Source organism: Salvia miltiorrhiza, chromosome 2 (genome assembly GCF_028751815.1).
Source record: "Salvia miltiorrhiza cultivar Shanhuang (shh) chromosome 2, IMPLAD_Smil_shh, whole genome shotgun sequence".
Taxonomy (NCBI): Eukaryota; Viridiplantae; Streptophyta; class Magnoliopsida; order Lamiales; family Lamiaceae; genus Salvia; species Salvia miltiorrhiza.
The window spans coordinates 66333826-66352396 of NC_080388.1; the positions used below are offsets into that span (position 1 = coordinate 66333826).

The 18571-nt window shown below is 35.7% G+C and overlaps 3 protein-coding genes across 5 annotated transcripts; all 3 read right to left on the reverse strand.

Moving 5' to 3' along the window:
- Positions 1-187: 187 nt before the first annotated feature.
- On the reverse strand, positions 188-3659 carry LOC131013148 (glyoxylate/succinic semialdehyde reductase 2, chloroplastic). Of its 2 annotated transcripts, none has more exons than XM_057941183.1 (12): positions 3295-3659; positions 2412-2490; positions 2178-2243; positions 1833-1908; positions 1698-1753; positions 1546-1630; positions 1393-1453; positions 1236-1288; positions 1089-1159; positions 921-993; positions 634-738; positions 188-556 (listed from the first exon to the last, which is right to left on the reverse strand). In XM_057941183.1, the coding sequence occupies exons 1-12, from the start codon at positions 3506-3508 to the stop codon at positions 392-394; spliced, it is 1104 nt and encodes a 367-aa protein (XP_057797166.1). In that variant the 5' UTR covers positions 3509-3659; the 3' UTR covers positions 188-391. The 2 variants fall into 2 exon arrangements, with proteins under 2 accessions (XP_057797166.1, XP_057797167.1); XM_057941184.1 differs by having other exon boundaries at positions 3285-3657.
- A 4261-nt stretch (positions 3660-7920) lies between these two features.
- Positions 7921-10559, reverse strand: LOC131013149 (heterogeneous nuclear ribonucleoprotein 1-like). The gene is made up of 7 exons (XM_057941185.1): positions 10373-10559; positions 10098-10292; positions 9875-9915; positions 9122-9285; positions 8926-9031; positions 8657-8826; positions 7921-8581 (listed from the first exon to the last, which is right to left on the reverse strand). Exons 2-7 carry the CDS (start codon positions 10250-10252, stop codon positions 8066-8068), a joined length of 1152 nt encoding a protein of 383 aa, XP_057797168.1. The 5' UTR covers positions 10253-10292; positions 10373-10559; the 3' UTR covers positions 7921-8065.
- A 4546-nt stretch (positions 10560-15105) lies between these two features.
- LOC131013150 (protein SQS1) lies at positions 15106-16513 on the reverse strand. Of its 2 annotated transcripts, none has more exons than XM_057941187.1 (2): positions 15955-16513; positions 15106-15758 (listed from the first exon to the last, which is right to left on the reverse strand). In XM_057941187.1, the coding sequence occupies exons 1-2, from the start codon at positions 16403-16405 to the stop codon at positions 15304-15306; spliced, it is 906 nt and encodes a 301-aa protein (XP_057797170.1). In that variant the 5' UTR covers positions 16406-16513; the 3' UTR covers positions 15106-15303. The 2 variants fall into 2 exon arrangements, with proteins under 2 accessions (XP_057797170.1, XP_057797169.1); XM_057941186.1 differs by having other exon boundaries at positions 15106-15779.
- Positions 16514-18571: the final 2058 nt, after the last annotated feature.

Sequence of the window (18571 nt, forward strand, 5' to 3'; positions counted from 1 at the left end):
CGTGAATAACTGAGATCAAATTAACAACTCACTCCATAGCCTCTATATCTTCCCAAACCTCCACCAACGTGAATAACTGAGAGCAAATTAACAAGTCACTCCCTAAACTTGAATGCTACACATTCAACGCTATAATAAAACTCTAGCAACTACTACATTTAAATTTATGAAAACTCGAAAAGGCCCGTCCCAAAACAAAGAAGAATGTCATTCAATTTGGAATTATTGCAGTATTTCACAATATTTGATTTTCCTAGAACGGAGTAAACAAAAAAAAAGATTATTATAATTCGAATTCGTAATATTGAACGAGAAAAGCTCTTATATTTAAAATTATAATTTGGCCTATGTGTAGCATTAGAAAGGAGCTAACAAAATGAATCACAGCATCCTAAGATGTTTGTTTGAGGTTGGGTTTCAACGCTTCAATCACTGCTGAGAAATCATCATCACTTAGTCCTTGAGATTTGGCCACTTTGTAGAGCTCGTTCGCTGCTGCTGCAACCGGAGTCGCCTGAGAAACCGACTCAGCCAGCCCTAGAGCGAGTCTAAGATCCTGCAGATGTTTCTTTCTCTGTTATTACACAATGAAAAACAACTTCCCCAACAAGATGTTATTGGGTATTAGCATACCTTCTGCTGATGCTTGAGTGGAAATGCAGTTGGGTAGAGCGACTTCACCATTGAAGGACCTTTCATGGAGTACATCGGCGCACTGATGGCACCCTCAGAGATTACCTGCACAACAAAACACCACCGTATGCCATGTATCATCATCTTTTCTACTGAATGTTGCACCCATATTTGGATCAAAGCTCGATATTCACAATTTTCTTGGTATTTTTGTGGCAATTGACTCCAATCTGATACAACACTCCCTCAATTCATATTACTATATGTTTGATTTCAGAAAGGCGTACCTCAACAAGCACGCTAGGATCAAGGCCTACTTTCTCACTAAGGAGCAATCCTTCGGAAAATGAGGCCATCATACTGCAAATCATGCTAAAACAATCAGGATTTTGTGATCAAGAAGAGGCGTATGCCCCAAAAGAGAAGAATTATAAAGGTTTTAGAAGCCACGGAACCTTCCCATAATCATGTTGACGACGAGCTTCATTGCAGCTCCATTGCCAACATCGCCAAGGTAAAATCTTGACTAGAGCAATTGTGAAAACATGTGAAAACACAAGAGATCACCACGATTTTGGTAAAGAGAAAAGTCGAGGAATCACCTTTCCCATGAGGTCTAAATACGGGGCAGCTATTTCATAGAGAGATTTGTCACCTGAAAGACAGAGTTTCGCTTTATGCAAGCTGTGTAAAACAATTTTCTTGGACAAAATCGGAAATGTACTTGATTTTCGGATAAAGTGAAGCAGGATTCTTTACCAGCAGTGAGAAAAATTAGTTTTCCATCTTCAGCTGGCTTTTTCGAGCCTGAAACTGGAGCCTGTCGAGACAAAGGAGAACATGCGTTTCTCATTAACACTCAGATGATAACTCCCTTCCTTTGCATTTAGATAAATACATCAACCAATTAACCTCCAAAAATAGAGCTCCAGTAGATTTTATGCGTGCACTGATCAATTTGGAAGTGGGGCCATCAACGGTGGAGACGTCTACATAACTGCAGAAATGTTTAATGAGAAGTTTAAAGTTGCACACAATTTCTTTTAAAGAAAAAAAATCCGTACCCTTTTCCGGGACTCATACCACTTGCTGCCCCTTGCTTCCCACATGCTACATCGACCTGAAAAGAAAAAATGAAACTCAACGAGCTCGGACTGCTAGAGAAACACAATTATATCCTCAACAGCATGTATACTCACTGCACTTTCGGGATCAGCAAGCATGGCAAATGTGACATCACAAGAGGCAGCTACTTCCTCGGGTGAGGGTTTATATCTGCATCAAAGGCTTCCTTTGTAAGAAAATTAGAAATGATAGCGCACGACAAACAATCTTTAAGCACCCTAACATGAGCAATACAAGCCTGTGAAGTACTGTCTCGTATTTAGTATATCTTCTGAAATATTATCCAACGGACTTGAACACCCAAAAAATTGGCGAGCAATGACTTAACAACATAACATACTTCCCCTCAAAAAACTAATTTTTTGACATTCTAAAAGGAGAAAAAAATTTGCTCCTATAAGTTTTGATCATGAACTTACTTTGCACCCAAGGAGATAAGAGGGTCGCATTTGCTTTTCGTTCGGTTCCAAACAGTGACATCACATCTGCATCACATATCCATCAGCAACAAGTTGTTGAATCGAAAGAAGTGAACAAAGTATATTAAGTTTAAAGCTTACAATGTAATAAACAATCATAATAGACCTAGCATAAACAAGAAATTTCGCAAGCAGTAATCTGAACTCAACTACTAAAATACACTGAATCCTAACCCTGCTTTTATGAGATTTTGCGCCATTGGAGAACCCATAATTCCGAGGCCCAAAAAACCAACTCGAGTAGGGAGCTCATCTGTTTGAACACAAAATTTATCAGTCTTTGTTGTAGCAACATATCTTCAACTTTCTGAATGCTCAAATTCACTTGGAACATTCACATATGATATGGAAGACTGAAATTATCCACTTAAGTAAATACTGGCATCTATCACTCTAGATGAAATAGGAAAGAACCTTCGAAACTAGATCTTTAATGAACAAGACCAATGATAGTATCATAACATCTGGATATTATAGCACATGGCTCTAGAGCCAGAAAACATGATCCAAAGTAAAAAAATACGAAATGCAAGCAACAATTTTGAGATAAAAATCTGAATTTCGAAATCTTTCAAATATGTCTTGATCATGATTGAAAATATTTCAATTAGATGCACAAACTACAGCTATCAAATGAAAAAGTTGATCATGATCAAACAGGGGCTTCCAATTCATTTACAAAGACTAAATGCTGCTATGAACTGTGAAAATTTAATTTCCATAAATTCAATAAGTAAAGGTAAAAACCTGCAAGAGTCAAGATTATAAGTTCTCAATTCACTCCCCAAAACAAAAGACACAAGAGAAAATGGTCAATCAAACATCAAGAAAGCCCATCAAACAAGAATGTATTTCACACAAACACACACACACACACACAAACTCACACATAAAACACAATTACATACATACATTAACCTCAGGAGGTCTCAACAATGTAACAGCAAGCTAGCAATGCACACAACATAACACAAAACCCACCAAAAAATTCCTCAAAGTTAACTAAAGCTTATCAAACAAGAGGGCTAACTATTAAAACACACATACCCACAAGTACCTTTGGTAGGTGAATTGGATTCTTGAGAAGAGAAGCCCTTAACTTTAATACAGAAATGGGGTTTAATGGGAGAGCAAGAAATGGGCTTAGCCCCAAATTGGACTGGGGAAAAACTTGAGCACATAACCATGGCTTTTTGTGGAGAGAGAAGTGCAGCATAGGGTAGATAATGGTTACTGCTGCAACTGGCCCTCACCATCAGAATCTTGGCCATCCCTTTTCGAAATCTTGAACCTTTTGTCAGTTTATACCCGTAAATTGAAAGTTTATGGACAAGAAATAGTTATTCGTTGCGCGTAAAGCGCAAAAATCGGTGAACTGGCATCCATGGATGGTCAGTCAGAAGTGGTATATAAAGGTCTCACAATCTGGATAGATAATGGGCGTATAAATCATTTTCGTTTTAATAGGCTATAAAATAACTAAATTCGGGTAAACTATTTTAATTTCACAAATACTCTTGTGCAATCGGTTGCACCGTGCAACTAATTTCCAGGATGACACTACTTTATTCGGAAAATGACACTTGAATGACGCTATTTCAACATACAAATAGTAGTGTCATTCAGAAATCAGTTGCATGAGAGACTGTCTCTTTTAATTTTGGTCCTAAAATAGTTTCATGCAGTCTGATTGTTAATTTTATAAATTGAGTTTATGGAAATAAAAAGCACAGTAGAATGCTAGTAGGTTCGAGCTTCACTCAAACTTCTATTTTATTAATTAAATTTGATTCATCACTTAATTATCAAGCTTAAGTTCGATTTACGTGATACTTAATAATGTCATAGTTAAAATCTTGAGCTCAATTCGTCAGATATTTGTATAAATGATGTTCGAATTCAAGCTTATTAAAAACTCGTGAAAGACTTGAAAAATATTCAGAATATACTCTTGATCTTAATCAATATACTCAAGTTCGAGTTCGAGTTCAATTCGTTAAAGGCCCGTGTACTGGTTCGATTGAAGATTCGTGAACAGACTCGCAAACAAACAAATTTTGAACATGTTCACGAGTTCAATGAGCCGAGCATGATCACGCTCAAGTTTGGATCGATAAAATTATGGAGTTGGGTCTAAGATCATTTTATGAGCTTGAAATCCTTATAATGTTGTTTTCGATATTAATATTATTTGAGTTGTTAACTTACTAGTTACTAGTTCATTCATTTATACATTAAGGAGGAGTTTGGTTTAAATAATAAGTCACAATTGATAAAATAATTAAGTTTAATAAAGTGTTTGGTTTGTATAATTTGATCTGTAATTGATAGTTCGGCCCAAATCTAATTATCCAGTTGAATGATTATTTATCACTCTAAAATTGGATAAATTATTTAATCATCATATGATCATATCAATCTTATTTATCAGTTGCATGAGAGACTGTCTCTTTTAATTTTGGTCCTAAAATAGTTTCATGTAGTCTGATTGTTAATTTTATAAATTGAGTTTATGGAAATAAAAAGCACCGTAGAATGCTAGTAGGTTCGAGCTTCACTCAAACTTCTATTTTATTAATTAAATTTGATTCATCACTTAATTATCAAGCTTAAGTTCGATTTACGTGATACTTAATAATGTCATAGTTAAATTCTTGAGCTCAATTCATCATATATTTGTATAAATGATGTTCGAATTCAAGCTTATTAAAAACTCGTGAAAGACTTGAAAAATATTCAGAATATACTCTTGATCTTAATCAATATACTCAAGTTCGAGTTCGAGTTCAATTCGTTAAAGGCCCGTGTACTGGTTCGATTGAAGATTCGTGAACAGACTCGCAAACAAACAAATTTTGAACATGTTCACGAGCTCAATGAGCCGAGCATGATCACGCTCAAGTTTGGATCGATAAAATTATGGAGTTGGGTCGAAGATCATTTTATGAGCTTGAAATCCTTATAATGTTGTTTTCGATATTAATATTATTTGAGTTGTTAACTTACTAGTTACTAGTTCATTCATTTATACATTAAGGAGGAGTTTGGTTTAAATAATAAGTCACAATTGATAAAATAATTAAGTTTAATAAAGTGTTTGGTTTGTATAATTTGATCTGTAATTGATAGTTCGGCCCAAATCTAATTATCCAGTTGAATGATTATTTATCACTCTAAAATTGGATAAATTATTTAATCATCATATGATCCTATCAATCTTATTTATCTCATTCATCAAACCAAACCTTCTCGAGTTTATTGAAAACACTCCAGTTTATTGAAAACACGAGCTCATGCTCGACTTATCAAGATATAGTATTAAAATTATTTTCAAATTCGAGCCTAATTCATTTGTCATTTTTCAACCAACTGTGTTCAGCTTAATTGCGAAAAGTTTGATTGATTAAGACGATAAGGAATTTAAGTGGGCTTAGATGTAATTGTACGTGAATTTCTTATCTCTGAAACAAAGGAAAAGAAGAGGATATTTAAATATTTTTCATAAAATATAAGCTTTAAATGTAACTGTTATTCAGTGGAGAAAAAGTCAAAATAATACCATATATATATATATATATATAGGGAGAAGTTCGGGAAAGAACCATAAATAAAAGAAGACCGGAGAACCATTTTCAGTCATTCGATCATCAAGATCTACGGTGGATGCATCATCTTGTTGGATGAATGCAGATCCTGGGTTCGAATCCTGAAGGGAGCATTTTTTATTTTTATTTTTTTGAGTGCATTAACTTTAACAGCGGATGCATTAATTTTTACAGTGAATGCATTAGATTTGATGGTTCTCCCGTTCTCACAAATAATGTAGTTCTCTCTAGAACCACACCCTATATATATATATATATATATATATATATATATATATATATATATATATATATATATAGGGTCAAGTTAAACAAAGAATGACCCTATCTATAGAGAATAGAGAATAAATCTCCTCCATCAAAACCACTTGATCTTACGGTTATAATTTAACAAAATTTACAGCTTTTTTAATCAATTAAAACAGCCGAAAATTACATTCTAATTACTAAAGGGTATTTGAGTAACTTTTGTAGACTAACAAAAAAGGAAGAACCGATACTCACTCCAACATTTACTGCAATTGAGAAACAACCTCCAACTCTGCCATCTCTCTCTCTCTTTCTTCACCGATGCCTCTCTCTTGTTCAAAACCGTTTCCGACGCGGCGAGGTGCTTCTGTCTCCCACTGCCGCCACGGACACGCTCCCCTGCCATTTCCTCTGTTCTCGATTGAACAGCACTGGCGGAGCCATCACCATGCCCTAGCCACCTCTCTGTCTTTCTTTTCCCCTCTCTCTCTCTCTCTCTCTCTCTCTCTCTCTCTCTCTCTCTCTCTCGTTGTTTCCGGCGCAGCGAAGCGCTTTCGCCTCTCTCTGCCGCTACGTGATGATAGGGAGCGAATTTGCCGGCTGATTCAGCGCTGATGGAGTGACCGAATTCGACGCGCGGCCGACCAAGGAGTACGGCGAGATGACGATTATTGAGATCTCGTTGTTTTAATTATCTCTATTTTATATTTTAATTGATTTATGATTTTGGTGTTTGTCTTTGCGTCTGGGGAATTTTGGTGTTGGTAGAGGATTGTGCAGACCTGGAGGTGGTTGGCTTCGTCGATCGGGGTTTGAGGGTTTGGCAGCGGTGGAGGCGGCGGATTCGACTCTGATTTGTTCAAAAAATTTGGAAACGCAAAATCTAGTCTTTGGCAATAATCTGAACTGCTATTTTCTTTTTCGTCAAATTGAATGAGCAATTTTGGAATTTTGGGGATATTATGGCTCCAGTAAATTTGAATATATCTGTTCATTTATAAATTGTGTTCTGTTCATATATAAATTATGTTCTGTTCATTTATGTTCTCGGCGAATCGCTTTTATTTTCGTTTCTGCTATAAAATCTGATTTTTTTTCTCGGATTTTTAACATAAAATATTTTGAACATGCTTTAAACAATTACGAACACCTAAATAAACTATTTGAATGTTCTTACTAACATAAAATATTTAACATAAAGCATTTCGAACAGGCGTAAAAATATTGACGAACAACTAAATAAAATATTTGAATTTTTCTAATACAGATACAGAAATAATTAAATGGATTAACAAGACTAAATTAAGCGTGAATACATATACATAAATTTGCAAAGATACGAAATTTATGAATTATACGTGAATGCAGATTGAAGAGATATGGAATAATCAAATCTTACCAAAATAAAATAGATAATTACCTATAATTAAGAGAATTACACGGTTACTGCAAAATTGGAATTACCAAATTGTCCTTTTCGGATATAATTAAGGGAAATAAAGGTATACAAATCTGGCCATTGGATTAATAAGATTGAATGCTCCAAATTAATTCTCTTTTCTCTAAATACTTATCATTCTCTGTTTAACCTTTCTATATATATATATATATATATATACTCTCTTTGTTTATTAAAAAAAATTCTATTTCTTTTTTTTTGAAACGTCTACAAAAAGAACTTATACCTATTTTTAAAACTATATCTCATCAATTATAACTCTATTTACCCTTATTTTCACATTTTCACCACTTTCAATACTAATTATTCCGTGTTACTCACTCCTAGAAAGTTAATTAGAAAGTTCTTTATGTAGTTGCCCTTTTCAACATATATAACACAGCAATTTATACAATGTAAACAATATCCCTTAAGCACATTTAAAACAACAAAATATAAATATTTGAACATTTCTAGTAAGAACCATCTGTAGAATATCAAATATCCATTCAAGAAATCAAGCTGCATATTTAGTCTCACTTCCGGTAGGGATGAAACCTCCCATTTTTTGCATCACCGTTGCCATACCCTCTACCGCCGCCGTATTCACCGCCGGCGCCATTTGCAGCACCATTCGCTCCATCATTGCCATTGCTTTCAAAGCCTTCATCGTCGCCGCCGCCGCCGCCACCACTGTATCCATTATGCATGCCATAACCAGCAGTTCGGTTATAACCCACAGGAACCCCGAATCCGCCACCACCATATGCACCACCACTATAGAATGGGCCACCGGATCCATAACCATAACCGTACCCACCGTACCCTGGATAAAACCCTAAAGCCCCACCGGCATAATTCCCAGCCATATTTCCATAACCACCGTAGCCACCATAGGCTCCGCCCATCTTACCACCATAGCCACCTGCATAACCCTCTGAAACATCAACAGAGTTACCGGGAGGATTTGAACTACTGCCACCATGGCGAGGCCGGCTTTGACTCGAATTATCAAAACCAGATCTTTTTGGTTCAGCCCTCTTTATCTCAACCTGCAAATTTCCAAAACCAATGTTTAGTCACTTTAGTATGTTGCAATAGCATTTATAATAATGTCATTGACTCACTTGCTTTCCTCCAAGTTCATGCATTCGACCATTTGAGAGTACTCTTTCAACACCGTCTTCACTATCAAAAGTTACAAAGCCAAAGCCACGAGATCGACCAGTCTCTCGATCCAGCATAATTTGGTGGCCAACAACATTACCATAAGAAGAAAAGTACTCTCTCAAATCATCTGTGAAATCCAATGTGGAATGTTACGAAGTAGTTGCCAAATAGAAAAGTTGTATTCGTCATATGATCAAAATGAATAATGGGAGGTTAGAGGTGATACCTTCAGTCAGTGTCACTGGAAGACCGCCCACAAAAATTTTCTTTGTCCCTGAACCTCCACCACGAACTTGCACATTCTCTCTGGGAACAGTTCTCTTTACTTCTACCTGACATCCAAGATGCAAGTATGAGTTCTGAGTGAGATTCTAATCCATTAACCACAAAATCTTGACACCATGCTGAAAAATGATTCTTACCGCTCTTCCATCAATTACATGGTTTTCCTCTAAAACCTTTTCAGCAACCTCCGGATCCGCAAATGTCACAAATCCAAAACCCCGTGGTCTCCCAGAGGTTTTATCATACATTATGACACAATTTGTAATTTCTCCATATCTACTGAAGTACAAGCTCAGTGATTCTGGAGAAGAGAGGACCAAGGTTGTGTAAGCATAAATAACTCTCACCAGATATCACTTCAGACTGTATATGTCACTCAAAATTGATGACCAAATGCATAACAAGCCATCAATAAATTCCTCACGTATTGAAAATAAAGTTTGCTTTGACATTGAAAACTGATGATCATGAGTGAAGAATAAACAAGGACAAATGCATACTGATAATTGGCACATGTGCTCAAGTATAGATACCAAATGCAAATGAAATAACCAATTTACCAGTTGCACAATTAAACAAAATGACATAGAACCCACAGTCCACACATGGAAGTCGCCAAATTATGATAATACATTATAAATTCAATTCATCCATATAATGGAAATGGGCACTCTGAAAGAGATACCACCAACGCAAATAGAATAACCATTTACACAAGAAAGGAAACAAAGCATAGTAAGATACTGCACTCGAAGAAGAAGGGGGAAAAAATCAAAGAATCTCTCATCAAGAAAAACCAAAGTCACAGAAACTACACAATTCATATACACCATGAAATTTTCAATTCATTCAGCTAGAATAATCTATTTATAAGAAAATAAAAAGAGTACCTTTTGGCGTCTCCCAAGCAATGCCTCCAACGAAAAGCTTTCTATAAAAACACAGAAACAAGAAAACCAATAATTACAACAAATTTTCCACATCCCTCAATATTTTTCTTCGGGTTCAAACCCAAACCAATAAATCTCCCCCACACAACACACACACTAAACTAATCAAATAATTCAATCTAACAACAGACCTACAACACAAGCTAAACTAACACAAACTAACCCTTCAGACGACGAAGAATCATGCTTTAATCTTGTACTAACATCTATATTATCATTCGAACCGTAGTTTCCCCCTTCTGCTTCATAAATTCCTCCATAATGCGGCGGCTCTTCGCCATAACCGGCACCGTTCCGTGGAGCGCCGCTGTAATCCATCGCTGATGGTTCTACCTACCACGATAAGAAAAGGAAGCACCTGCAAAAATAGAAATCATTGCAGCGTTCTCTGGCGCAACTTGCGAAATTAAACCCTAAAATTTGATGACAAAAAATCACCTAAACTTATAGCTAGCCACAATTTTCGGTAAGGTGACGATTCAGAGGCTGAGCTGCCGAATTAAATTTGTTGAGGAATGTGAAACCCTAGCTTTTGCCCCCTTCGTGATTAGAGAATTTGGTTGTCTGAAGACGGAACTTTCTTCTAGGGGATTTTGCAACGTAAAATATCCAGAAACGACAACGTATGATTTTTTGGACTGGAACGGGCTTGTAAATATATTCTAAATTGGTTTTGGGCCATTATTTCGGGCCCAATGAGCATCTCTTTATATAGGCAGGCCTAGATATTTAAATTATCGGGTGAAGTTTTTGCATATTTATTTATCAAAAATTTAAATAAATCATTAAAAGTTTTATTGCATTACTAATTTAAATAGTAGAAAATTTAACTCATAAGATTTTGTATGTGCAATATTTATATTACAGGTTAAATATGTCAATTTGTATATTATACTTGATATGTCCCTTAAAATTATGCAAATCTTCTAACATGAGTTTTAATAAAAAATTATTTAATGTATTGGTAATAGATAAATAATTTCATATTGAGGGTATTGTTAATCTAACTATGGGTAAACTAGCGTTTCAAAAAAAAATTATAAATAAATTAGTGTAAATTATAAGGGTAAAATCGTCCAATTATGTGTAAGGTAATGCTCACAAATAGAAAATTGTCCAATTACGTGCCAAACCAAAAATAAAATAAATGGCGTAATTTTAGAAAACGGATGAAGTATAAGTTTTTCAAGTTGCATTTCTTGTATAATATGATTGCACGAGTATAGTCTTTTAAAGACTTGAAGGTTTTTATTGTATAATATGGTGAAAACTATATCTTGCAGTGTATCTTAAAAAGTATTTGCATTGAATCATAATTAATTTATAGATAGAAGGCAGGTGTTCTCATCATAATCATAATTATCATATAATAAGAAGGTTTTATTCAACCACTATCTATATTAATTATTTGAACTTGTATCAATTTAATAGGTGATACTGATTGCACAAACTATAACGATATGGACAAACAATATGCGGAATAAAATATATAAAACGTGAACGACATGTGGTGAACGATGCATGAAAGTGTTGATTGTTTTCAAGAAATTAAGAGTTTTTATACATGGATTATATTGAATTTTCAAAATATAATTGTAGGGTATCTTCGCCTTGCCGGGATTACTCCTCTTGTTTCTCGAACCTCCGGTCCTTCTCACTTCGTGCTCAGGCACTTGACTCTTCGTCTTCTTCTTCTTCTTCTTCAGAGCTTTACCTCTACTCTTCTTCTGTTCTTCAGTCCTTCAACTCCTCCTTCCTTTTTCTGCAATCTGCACAAAAGAGAACTAAAGGAGTAAAAAGAAACAAGGGACTAAGAAAGAAGAGAAAAGAAGTTAGGGTTTCAGTCGAGGGAAAAGGTGTCCTCGGGACACAGGGGCTCAGATTTTCCCCCTTAAACTCAGCAACCCTTCCGGCAGCTGAATGATCAAAGGCAAGGTATGGACGATGGAGCAGCTTCTCAGATCTCAACAGAGCCACCAACAGCAGGAGCCAAGGTCAGAACTCCGGCAGCTCAGATCTTCTCAGGTGACCACCAAACAGGGCTCCGATGGTCTGGAAAGCCCGGTGATACCACCACCCACGCAGGGAATCCCGTATTATCCAATGAACAAACACACTTGAAAGGAATAGCAGAGCCCTTCACTTCTTGATAATACGTTATCCCCAGCGTATGAGAGAGTATCATAGATATAAGGGGAAGAGGGGGGAGCTGGATAGCAGTAAGGAGTAGGGAGCAGTAATGGTGATGGAGGAACCGAGGGGATGGGCGGTGGAGCGGCGGAGGAGATGGAGAGTCAGGGAGAGAGAGGGATTAGGGTTTGAGAGAGAGAGCGGCGCTGAGTGAAAGTGAGAGAGAGAGAACCTGGGGTGGGGTATATCTGAGTGAGGAGTGGGCTAGGGTTTGGGGGTGGGCTCGGTTCTGGGCCCTGAAGTTGGCCCAGACCCAAAAAGAAAAAGAAAGGGAGAAGGGAATGAGAAATGGGCCAACCTCACAATAATTATTTAGATTTTGACAATATTAATTATTTTACTTTTATAAGTATTATATCAATAATCAAAGTGCACTCCTGTGGGTGAATGCGGGGATGTTGATGAGCTGTGTTGGAAGTTTGAGCCGAGCACGGTTAAGACGACTTATTTACTGGTTTCATGCATGATGTAATTGTTGACGATGTCAGATGATTAATATGTTCCACCCATTCCGCTTTTTTAAAAAAAAGTAATTTGGAAAACCAATGCATTTCTTTTGTTTCAAAACCAAATTTTCATACTGGTTTAAATTCTAGTTTACCATAAAATTAACTTATACGTTAGTTTGTATTATATATTTATTCAAAAAAAAATGCATCATCTTGTGCAACAAATTGCAGTTCAAACTGAAGTAAAATTTAGTACACTAGCTGCAATAAAATACAATTCGCATTTTTTATAAAACAATATTCAAATAAAATAAAAAAAGTTGGTAAGAACAAGAAAGCTTCTAGATAAACACATAATAATTACAATCATAGTACATATAAATTAACTATCTATACATATCAAAATACATAAGAAAAAATAAATAAATATATAACTGTAAAATTAAATTATATGCATAAAAAATTATTGTAAGCGCCAAGATTTAGGATGACTTTCATAGATGAATGAATGCACTTACTACCTGGGTTCCAATTCCTGAGGGGCAAAAAATTCATTTTTTCAGTAAAATTAGTTTCAATGTAATATTCTCACGTTCTCGTACAAAATGTAGTTCTCTTAAAAACCAACCCCTATAATTCCTACATGAAATAGAATATCCATATACTACCGGTTGTTCTCCTTCAATTTTTTTGTCGACAAAAATATGATGCTTAAATTATAAGATTACTGCAACACACCTAGCTCTATATAAGCTTAAAACTTATACTAGTTCATTGTTCACATGATAAAGAGATGAGAGGTGGGAGAGGGAGAGAGAGAGTTGAGAGGAAGGTGGTGTCGTGTTTTCTTATGTTTCACAGCCACACTCATCGTCGCATAAAGGAAACTTCTGGAATTATGAAAGAAGTCAGTTGAAAAGGAGATAGGAGAGGGAGAGAGACAGATTCACAGCTGGTGTAGAAAGAAACAAGGCGGTGCCTATATTTCCACATTCAGATTTCATTAATTTCTTAATTACTTATGCTTTGTTATTTGTCGTTTAAGATTATTAATAAGCTATTCGATTGGAAACATTAATGATACTTTCTTTCTTCTTTATTGCTCGATATAAGAAGACTTCATAAAATATATTAACACCATCTCTTATATTTCTATATTGGAAACATATTTTTTTTTTTGAGAATGATATTGGAAACATATTACTCCCTCCGTCCCAATAATCTTGTCCCACTTTCCTTTATGGGTTGTCCCAATAATCTTGTCTCATTTCTTTTTTTGGAAAATTTTAGGAACTAATTAATTTCTAATTAAACACTATCCTAATTAATTCCCCCTCTAAACCCTAATTTATCTCTCTCTCTAATTCATATCTACTCGTTCTTTCTCGCTCCATACCATCTCCCCCATTCTCCCTCTCTAACTCCACCATTTCCCTCTGCAAATCCACCGGCGCCGCTGCCCCTCTGTTCCGCCGGCGCCGCCTCCCACCTTCCCCAACTGTAAATCTGCTTCCCCTCTGTTCCACCGGCGCCGCCTCCCACCTTCCCCATCTGTAAATCCGCTTCCCCTCTGTTCCGTGGGCGCCGCCTCCCTCTTCCCCATCTGTTCAGCCGCCGCCGCCGCCTCCGGCCTTCCCCCTCTGTAAATCCGCTCCCCCAGAAATTAGGGCTTGTCGGACTCGTTGTAGTGACAGTGGAGAGCGCCCTCCGCCTCTTGCCCCTCTTCTCACGCCGCCTCTCGCCGTCAAGTCGCCTCTTCTCTCCTCCACCATTCATGGTGCTTCGCCTCTCCTACTCTATTTTTCTCAGAAGTGGTGGTGAGTGGCGAATCTTGTCTGGAATTTAGGAACTAAAGAAGAGGGATAGAAGGGGATATAAATTAGGGATTTTGTTTTTCTGTTCTTGAATTTACTGCATTTCTTGAATTGGTTTTCTTTTTCTTGTTTACTGAATTTGCAGTGTTGATTAGTTCTCCTTGAATTTATTTTTGTTGAATTCATGTTTCTCGCCGGAAATAAAAAATCTTGCTGCTGAATTTGCTGAATTTGTTGCGTTTCTTGAATTTATTTTTTGTTGAATTCATGTTTCTCAACACACGAATTAGGAGGAGGTTAAGCTATGAATTTGCTGCGTTCCTTGAATTCATGTTTCTCGCCGGCCGCGGAGCTTCTGCTTAGTGTTTGGTGTCGCCGGCCGCCGAGAGAGACACATGTTTGGGAAGGGGTTAAGCTATACTTACTTTTTCTTGAACATGTGGGACCTCTATTTTACCACACTAATTTTACACTCCTTAATCTCCGTGCCCAAAAGAAATGGGACAACATTATTGGGACGGAGGGAGTAGTATATTACTACTAGTTTTTATTGTGTATCCGATAGTATCCCTTACTATTATATATGTATACTGCAATAGGAAATCTACTTTGAAAGTTTTCAAATTTTAGTTTGGATGGTACCATCAAATCAAACATAACATAATACTACAAAAATTATGTCAGAGGAAATTTTCTAATCTATGAATGCAGATGAAAGTAATGTCTAAATCATATGCAACATACATATCTCTAGCTCTATAAGGTCAAACTTATAACAAAAATGTACAACACGATGTTCACAACGTATAAACAAGTTAAAGCTCGCACTACAATATGTTCAATCCACCTAGAAAGCAACTAATAGATATTCAACTCCTAAGAGCTCAAAATCCTTGTATTATCATATATGATCGTGTCATTCATCTTCATCCTCATCATCATCTTCAAAATCTTCTTCCTCCTCCAACTTACCTTCTTCCTCCTCCTCCAAATTTTCATCATCCGCGACGAAGCCCCCTAATGTCTCGTCATCTTCATCTTCATCCTCATCCTCATCGTCCTCATCTTCATCGTCAACAACCCTATTCTCCGTTCTTCTTGAGCTCATCTTACTCGGCTTGCCATGATCCTTGGACCTTGTCACGTATTTTGCCCTTGCCACCTTTTTTGATTTGTCAATCAACACCCTCTCATCTTCACTTTCCCCACTCCACTCATCATCATCATCATCATTCTCTCCTCCTCTCTTCCTCTTTCCCTTCACTTTCTTCCCCTCATCATCTTCTCCATTTCCCCCTTCTTCCTCAAGAAACCAATCCCAATTCTTCATATCACGCATCATTTTCTTGGGATAGGTGTCAAACTCGTGCCCTTCAACCACAAAACCAAATTCTGCAACCAAATGAGCTAAATCACTCAATCAACAAGCTTTGACAGTTCACATCAAACATCCAACATCAATCATCAATTAAGCTACATCAATCATCAATTAAGCTACTATTCAACAATCAACTATTTCAACACAACTAAATTAAATAGGCATTTAATTCATGGAAAACGAACAAACCTTTTACAGGATCCAGACACGAAATATCGAAACCCACTTGGTCCAAATCGTCAACTCCCTTAAACCCAAAATCACTCTCCATTTCCCCAGCCAATTCGCTCTCTGCGACATTTCGTCGAACACCTTCCTCGCCATCTTCAATTCTTCTCACCGAGTACCAAACGGGATTCTTTCCGGAAACGCAGAGCATGTCGCCATTTCTCATCTCGCCCTTTTCGAACCTCCGGAAAATCTTGAGTTCGTTATCTCTGTGTACGTAGATCGGATTTCTTCCGAGGACTTCGAATTGCAGGCGGGTTTCTTCGTCGTTCATGGCTCCGGCGACAGAGAGCGATAGGTGGCGCCGAGAGATTGTCTTGTCCGAGGAATCGAGGCCGCGTACCCGCCCGATTTCGTTGCTTTGACCCGGTCGGATTCGGGTCGGGGCTTCGTTTTCGGTTACGACTTCCATTGAAGCCTGAAGAAAAAGCGCTGAGATTCTGATTTCTTGATGAATCCGTTCAGCGACAAAAAGTTTACATTGAGGGCAGGAATGTCTTTTCAAATAAAATTATGCTTTCATTTTTAGCTTGTGCCATTTTTAACGACATTTTTCAAAAATAGCATATGATCCCTACCATTTTTACACAAAAAAAATAAAGAGATGGTCTCATGTACACTCGGATTGTACTCGACCTGGATCTTGACCCAATTGGACTATACTGACCCATTTTTTCTTGAAATTACACTAACACTAACATGATTTGGAAATAACGCTAACACTATTTAGTTTTACAAATGACACTATTTCAAAAATACCACTAATATTATTTTGTTTTATAAATGACACTAACACTTGACATTATAGTAGAATAGTTCAATTAGGTCAGATTCGGGTCGGGTACAATCATGGTGTACCGTACATTCAGGTGTACAGAAAATTTTGTGCAAAATAAATAGTTCCTATCCAATTTATATTTTAATTGTTTATTTTTAATTTTTGTGCCAAAAGCAAACGTACGAAGATAAATGAAACGAATAGAATAATTTTGTTTAATGAGTAATAGAGAAAAGGAAAAAATAAAGTAACAAATTTCAAAGAAAAAGTGAATGATTTTTTTTTTAAGGAAAAAGTGATTGAAAATTAGTACTGTATGTTTTCAAGACAGTTTGTTAGTATAAATTCTGCTATGCGAATAATTAATTTGGTGGGGAAAGGAATATATATTTCGTTCTTACATGTGCATTTCATTTTCTTTCTGCGGGGATTTTTGTCTTTTACATCTGTCCAACATTTATTAATTGTTATTGTAATTATAACTTTTTTGCATACATCTTTACTGAAAGTTCTATGTTCTTGGTCCACTGATTTGATTGGTTTCGCATACATATACTTCCATTATTATCCTCCTCGTCCAATAATCTTAACCAATTCCTATTGAGCACGAATATTTAAAAAATAAATTAATGAAATAAAAGTAATGATCCACATATTTAAGAAAAAATAATTATATAGCTAAAAAAAATTATAATTTGATAATTATTTATTAAAGTTGTTTCCTTATTAAAATTATTTGACTTTTTAATAATAATGATGACCCACATATTTAATAAATTTTTATTAAAAAATAATTATGTCTCAAAATAAAAACAGATCAATATTATCGAAACAATTAAAAAAAAGGTCAAGGTTATAAGACAGACGAAGTAATTTATTTGAAGCTTGAAATGTATATGGTATATAAATATGGAGCCAACCATTTATTATGTTTCAAATTTAAAATTGGTCAAATAATTGAATAGCAAATTAAATATCTATTCAATCAAATATCTATTCAATCGAACTTCACTCAAGTGATGTACTCCATCTGCTCCATTTATAATGATATTTTTTAAAAATAGAATATGGTCCATATTCAGTCTATATATATGCATAAAATAAATGATCTCTACCCACTCTTAACACCTTATTTATAATCTCTATGTTTATTTATATTGTGTCATTATAAGTGGAACGAAGAGAGTAAAATGCCGTATATGCAATATTGATGTGAAAATATTTTTGGAGTTACGTAAAATGTAAAAAATATGAAACTTAGCTATTCAGCACTCTTCAAATCATTAAGTTTTAATCTTTTATGTGTTAGATGGATGATTGAGTAATTTTATACTCAATAGTAGGATTTCTCCAATCCCACTCGTTTGATGGGTTAAAGATCAAGTAAAATTTATAAAGAGCCTTGGATATTCCAAAATTTTAATCCATCAAAATAAATAAAGGATTAATTTTATTATTTTTACCTATCAAAATTAATTATTGAAAGACCCCCACAGAGTATTAACACTTTATTTAATTGCTGAAATGTTTGATTTATACAATTATAGTTGCTTATTAGTAAAACTTTTAACTTGACCACACTTCCAAGCAATTATTTAGAAAACAAAATTGATTGGTTGGAAAAAAGTCACGACAATGTTTTTCGGCGATTGGAAAATGGCGACAGAATTTTCGAAAATGATTTTGATGTCTCTTATCAAAGATTATTTGAATGATTATAAGACAGCTAGCATAATTTAAACTAAAAAAAAAAAGAAAGAGCTTAACCAAATAAGAGTATAGAAGGTGTTTGGCTAAGCT